General features: G+C 36.9%; 1 protein-coding gene across 1 annotated transcript; it reads left to right on the forward strand.

The window, feature by feature from the left end:
- The first annotated feature begins 303 nt into the window (after positions 1 to 303).
- On the forward strand, positions 304 to 1,490 carry LOC110688993. The gene is made up of 2 exons (XM_021865738.1): positions 304 to 947; positions 1,028 to 1,490. Exons 1-2 carry the CDS (start codon positions 932 to 934, stop codon positions 1,474 to 1,476), a joined length of 465 nt encoding a protein of 154 aa, XP_021721430.1. The 5' UTR covers positions 304 to 931; the 3' UTR covers positions 1,477 to 1,490.
- The last annotated feature ends 4,119 nt before the right edge of the window (positions 1,491 to 5,609 follow it).

Genomic DNA, 5,609 nt, shown 5'->3' on the forward strand with positions numbered 1-5,609 from the left:
TTTGTGCTGTTGGGAGGGACTCAAATGATCAGATGTTCCCTGTGGCTTGGGCTGTAACTGAAGGGGAGAACATCTTGAGTTGGGAATGGTTTTTCAAGCATGTGCAGACATCTCTGGAGCTTGGTGATGGTACAGGTCTAGCAATCCTCAGTGATGAGCATCAGGTATGATTAGTTGGTTTGGAATTTGTTTGTAATGTATTTGGCTTGGTAAATTGTATACATAGTTGTTTATGGTGCCCTTGATTATTATGCAGGCAATCATAAGTGGTGTGTCTTCAGTTCTCCCTCAAGCAAAACATAGACACTGTGCTAGGCATGTCTATGTCAACTGGTCTAAATCTTATAGGGGAGATGAATTCAAACTCCAATTCTGGAAGATTGCAAAGTGCTACAATTAGGCTGATTATGAAAAAGCACTTGCTGAGCTGAATGAGATCAATGTTGAAGTAGCACTGGCTTTTAAAGCTTATAACCCAGAAAACTTTTGCAGAGCATTCCTTAGCACAGACATTAAGACAGATGCAATAACCAGTAATATAGCTGAAACCTTCAATGGCTATATTATAAATGCAAGAACCAAGCATCTGCTGCACATGCTTGAGGAAATCAGATCAAACCTGATGCACAGAATAGTTCAGAAAAAGCAACTGATGGAGAAGTGTACATCTGTTTTATGCCCAAGGATTCAGACAAAGCTGGATCATGAGAAGGATAAAGATGCCATGTGTGAGGTGCTACCATCAACAATGCAACTATTCAATGTTACATGTTTCACAGATCAGGTTGTTGTGAATCTGGAAACAATGTCATGTACTTGAAGAAAGTGGGATATGCTAGGCATTCCCTGAAAGCATGCAATTGCTTGCATTTTATTTCTGAACAGAGAAGCTGAAGAGTTTGTGCACCAGTGTTACACAAAAGAAAGCTACATGACAGCTTATGCAGGTAGTATTTTACAAAGTGGCTTAGTTGTGCTATTGTTTAACAAAATGCTTCTAACTAATGTGCTCTATGCTTTGTACCAGGCTTAATTCCTCCTTTGGTTGGGGAAAGTTACTGGCCCAAGGTGACATACCAATTGCAGCCACCACCCATCAAAATTGGGCCAGGCAGACCTAGAAAGAAGAGGGTGAAGGACCCTTATGAGAACCCAACGAAGCCTGGGGTGTTGACCAAAAATGGTGTGGAAATGACCTGTTCACTGTGTAATGTGAAAGGTCACAACAAAAGAAAATGTCCTGAAAAGGGCAAAGTTGTCCCACCTGAACCTGCAGCTAGGCCTAGGGGAAGACCAAGGTCTGATGGACAGCAATCAAACCAACACCAAACCTCTGGCCCTCAACAACCACAACAACAGACAGCTAATCCACACCATGGAGTGTCTGCCCAACCAACTCAGCTTGGGAAAGGAGGCAGAGCTATAAGAAGAGGGAGAGGCTCCAAGGGGGGCCACTCAATTGCTGGGAGAGGCTAGTCTCACCAAACTGGTGTTGCAGTTGGTGAATTTACTGGTGGAAGAGGCCAAGGAAGGGGTCACAGAGCTAGGGGAAGCATAGGAGGAGGTGGGAGAGGAAGGGGAAGATCTCAGCCACCAAGGGGAGTTGGTGTTCTTTTTGTAGAAGATGGATCTGTCACAACTAATGTATGTGTGTTCTGTGCAATTCTAATTTATTATGTATTTTGTTGAATTTGTTTGTGGTGTATAAACTGAATCTGGATTTTGCATGGCTCACAGGTCACAAGGGGAGCTCCAACCCATAGGAGTAGAAGCAGTAGGGGTAGGACTATATCAGTGAACCAAGGTGCTCTGAATTTCTTGGTTATGGGCACCCAGCCAAGTCAACAGTCTACAATGACCCAGCAGCCTCAGTAGCACCTTGATTGTGTGCTTATGGTTTTTGTTTTTTTTTGTTGCACAAAAAATTATGACATTATGTCAGCATGAAATAGGTGCTTTTGTATGCAAATCAGCTAACCAAACTAATATCACATTAGGTCTAGATGTGTCTTTTGGTAAACATTGATATGTATGAATGGAATAGTTATCTATGCTATTTAGGTTATTTCATTATCCTTGTTTATTTAGTGTACTCTTTTTCATATAATATTTTTGCATATCTCACTTAATTCAAAAACTTTTGCACAAAAAAGGATTTCATTTCACAAACCATTAAAGGTCACAATTACAAACACAATTCTTTCACTTCTAAAATCCTACCTACTTCAGATACACCATCACAATGCCCACTATGATACAAACAAAGATGAGATTCCTATAGAAATTTGTTTCAACCCTTGAGCAGTGCATAAGCTCCATCATCAGCTGGCTAACTTCCCTTTTCAATTCTTTCACTTCTCCCTCCAGTTTCTCTTTCCTTCCTTGCACTTTCTTCAGCTTCTCTTCCATCAATGTCTTCTGATATTGCATCTCTGCTATAGTAGTGTCCTTCTCAAATATTTGAAATCGTAGATCATCCTCATTGTTGGCTTCAATCCACTTCATAAAATTGCAATTCGTATCCTACACACAACAATCCCAATCGAATTCATATAAAGCATCACTTATGTGAAACCCTAATTCTGAAATTAAACTCAATTAAGTAGAAATTAGGTTCAAATTACCAAACTTTAAAAACAAACAATTGCAACTCCATTATTTTTCACGACTTATCGGCCATTTAGGATAGCCATAAAACTTCGAACCAAAATTATGCCCCTTCTTGACAGTTCGCACCACCGCATCCAACCCACAACTACACTTCATTGTTGGACAACGAAATCCCCCACTTGAGTTCGCAGAAGAACCACAAGAACCACTTGCCATTATTAATCATCAAGCAATTTGTTCGCAGAAGGGAGGAGAGGAGAAAGGGGGAACAGGGGAAAGTAAGAGAAAGGGGGAAACACGAATTGCAACGGTAACAAAAAGGGAAAGCGTCCTTAATAAAGGAAATAAGTGAAAACACACAAAAAAAAAAACAAAAAATAAAGCCACGTAGGACTTTTACCTGAAGTAGAAGGTAAGGTGACCTGTAGGGATTGAAGAAAAACAAAGCTCCCAAAAGTTGGGATTATTCCACGCAAATTAACGAAAGTTGGGATTAATTTTCCTAATTTTTCCTAATTAATATTAGTAATATACTTTGTCGATATTTGATTTACTTTTTAGTGTTTTTTATTTACTTTTAAGCTATTATGATTTACTTTTGAGTACTTTTTATTTACTTTTTGAGTAATTTTGTTCAACTTTGAATGTTGAATATACACTAGCCTACTAGCTCAACAGGTAGAGCGTTGTGCAAATGCACAAAAGATGTGGGTTCGAATCCCACGTAGGTTTGTTTATTAGATAAAACTATTATTTTATTCACTCTAATTTTGAAATGTTCGTATTTACTTTTTGAATATTTCGATTTACTTTAAAGTCTTTTTTATTTACTTTAAATTAGATTTTATTTACTAAACTTATCTAGAACTAACAGTCATAAAAACTCTAACACAAACCCAAGGTTAGATGAATCAAAGGCAAAAGAGGAGCAGGAGAATATAAGTTTACTTTAAAGGGGTTTTTTTTATTTACTTTAAATTTAATATTATTTACTTTTAGGACAACTAAGTTTTTGATTGCATAAAACCTTGTTAATTCCAAACATCTTATCTAGAACTAACAGTCAGAAAAACTCAAATATTTTGAATAACTTTAAAGTGTTTTATAATTACTTTATAAGATAACCTATGTGGGAATCGAACCTACACCTCTATGCATCTGCATAGTGCTCTACCACTTGAGCTAATAGGTTTACTTTAAAGTCTTTTTTTATTCACTTAAGAGTCGTTTTTATTTACTTTTTATTCCTGCTTCTCTAACAAACTTAACTCTCATCTCAACAACTTAATTCTAATAAATCAGCTAACAATCAACTAAAATGCTAATCATTTCTCAATACAATGCTGCAATATGCTAATGAGGACAAGTTTTAAATTTTATACTGCTAATGTGTTATATATTTATTATTTCTGCTGCATATTTGCGGGAAGGGATCACAAATTTTCTAATAGTCTTACCTTGCTTGCATTTAGAACTGCTTCCGCAGAGCTTTCATCTTTTGGTTGATACAATATCTTCTTCGCTATGATATTATTTATTCAACGCTTGATTGCTTTGCTTAGGATTTTTTTTTTTGTGAAAAACGTGGGGGATAAAATTGATAAAGAAATCAGATTACATCAAGCTCCCCAATATCAGATATACCATGCGGGAAAGAGTCTGTATAAACTAGTTCAATCCCCCCAATCAGATCAAGCCTAGCAGCTACGTGCGCGACGACATTTCCCCCTCTTCTTACATGACTGCAAGAGAACACCTCAAAGACCTTCCCAAGCTCACAAATGTCTTCAATTATAATATCAGTGGGAGTTCTACCTTGCCTTTTCTAGCAAACAGCTTGAACAACTTCAATAGCATCACATTCTAGTTCCACCTTTTTGAAGCCAAGTTGTTGAGCGAAAGTAGCACCCCATCTAACTGCAAGAGCCTCTGCCAGCTTCACCGTACCATCATCTAGCACCCTTCAAACTGCAACAGCTAGCAGCCTCCCACCATCATCTCTGATGCACACACCCAACCTCACATCAACGCCATTAAAAACAGCAGCTTTGCTTAGGATCGAACAACTTAATTATTGGACATAGAAAATGCCCCAACTCAATCATTGGAAAGATCTAGCAACTAAATGTGCTAAAGTATTAACAACTCTCTTAACATGACTTCATCGAAAATCATCAAATTAATACATTGAATAAATAACACGACCAGTCAAGAGAAACAAATAGCTAAGCCTTGAAATTTTCCTCTTAATTTTCTCAACGATAGTGAGAGCATCATTCTCCATCCACACCAGCTATAGCCAAAACTACATGACATCTCAACCCCATAACACAAAGCAGCAGCAACATTTGGTTCCCACATGCTAGTTCTTCTCGTTACTAGAGTGTTTAAAATCTTGCCATTTGAGTCCCGTACAACCACCCCAAGACCCACTTCCTTCCTATTAATGATTGCAGCACCCACATTATTTTTAATCAGATTACTAAGAGGTTTTACCTACCTAGGAAAAAGTAGACTATGCATTTTGAATAACTTTAGAGCTAATGTGATTTACTTTTTAGTTATTTTGATTTACTTGTGAGCTATTTTGAATAACTTTAGAGTGTTTTAATTAATATGTATTTTCAGAGAACCTATGTAGGAATTATTCATACTTTAAAATCCAATTGGTTTACTTTTACTTGGTTTATATCTACTGGAATTGATAAATTTATTAGAGCACAAAATCCACCTTCATGGATAAGTCAACAACATCCAACAACAGCAACCTAGCATCAAAGTAGCAACGAAGCTCCAAAAAGTACAAAAATGTAAGCTAAAACATCCAAAAATTCATATAACTTCAATCGATATAATTATGAAACAAGAGTTCACTTAATTCACATAGAATTGTTCGAAAACTTACCAAAATTCACATAAATTTGGATGCCAGAGTAATCATATCTAGTTGATTAGATAAAATCTAGCAACAAAATCAATCTCTAAAATCATTCTCTAAT

The sequence above is a fragment of the Chenopodium quinoa genome, unplaced genomic scaffold (genome assembly GCF_001683475.1).
Source record: "Chenopodium quinoa cultivar QQ74 unplaced genomic scaffold, ASM168347v1, whole genome shotgun sequence".
Taxonomy (NCBI): Eukaryota; Viridiplantae; Streptophyta; class Magnoliopsida; order Caryophyllales; family Amaranthaceae; genus Chenopodium; species Chenopodium quinoa.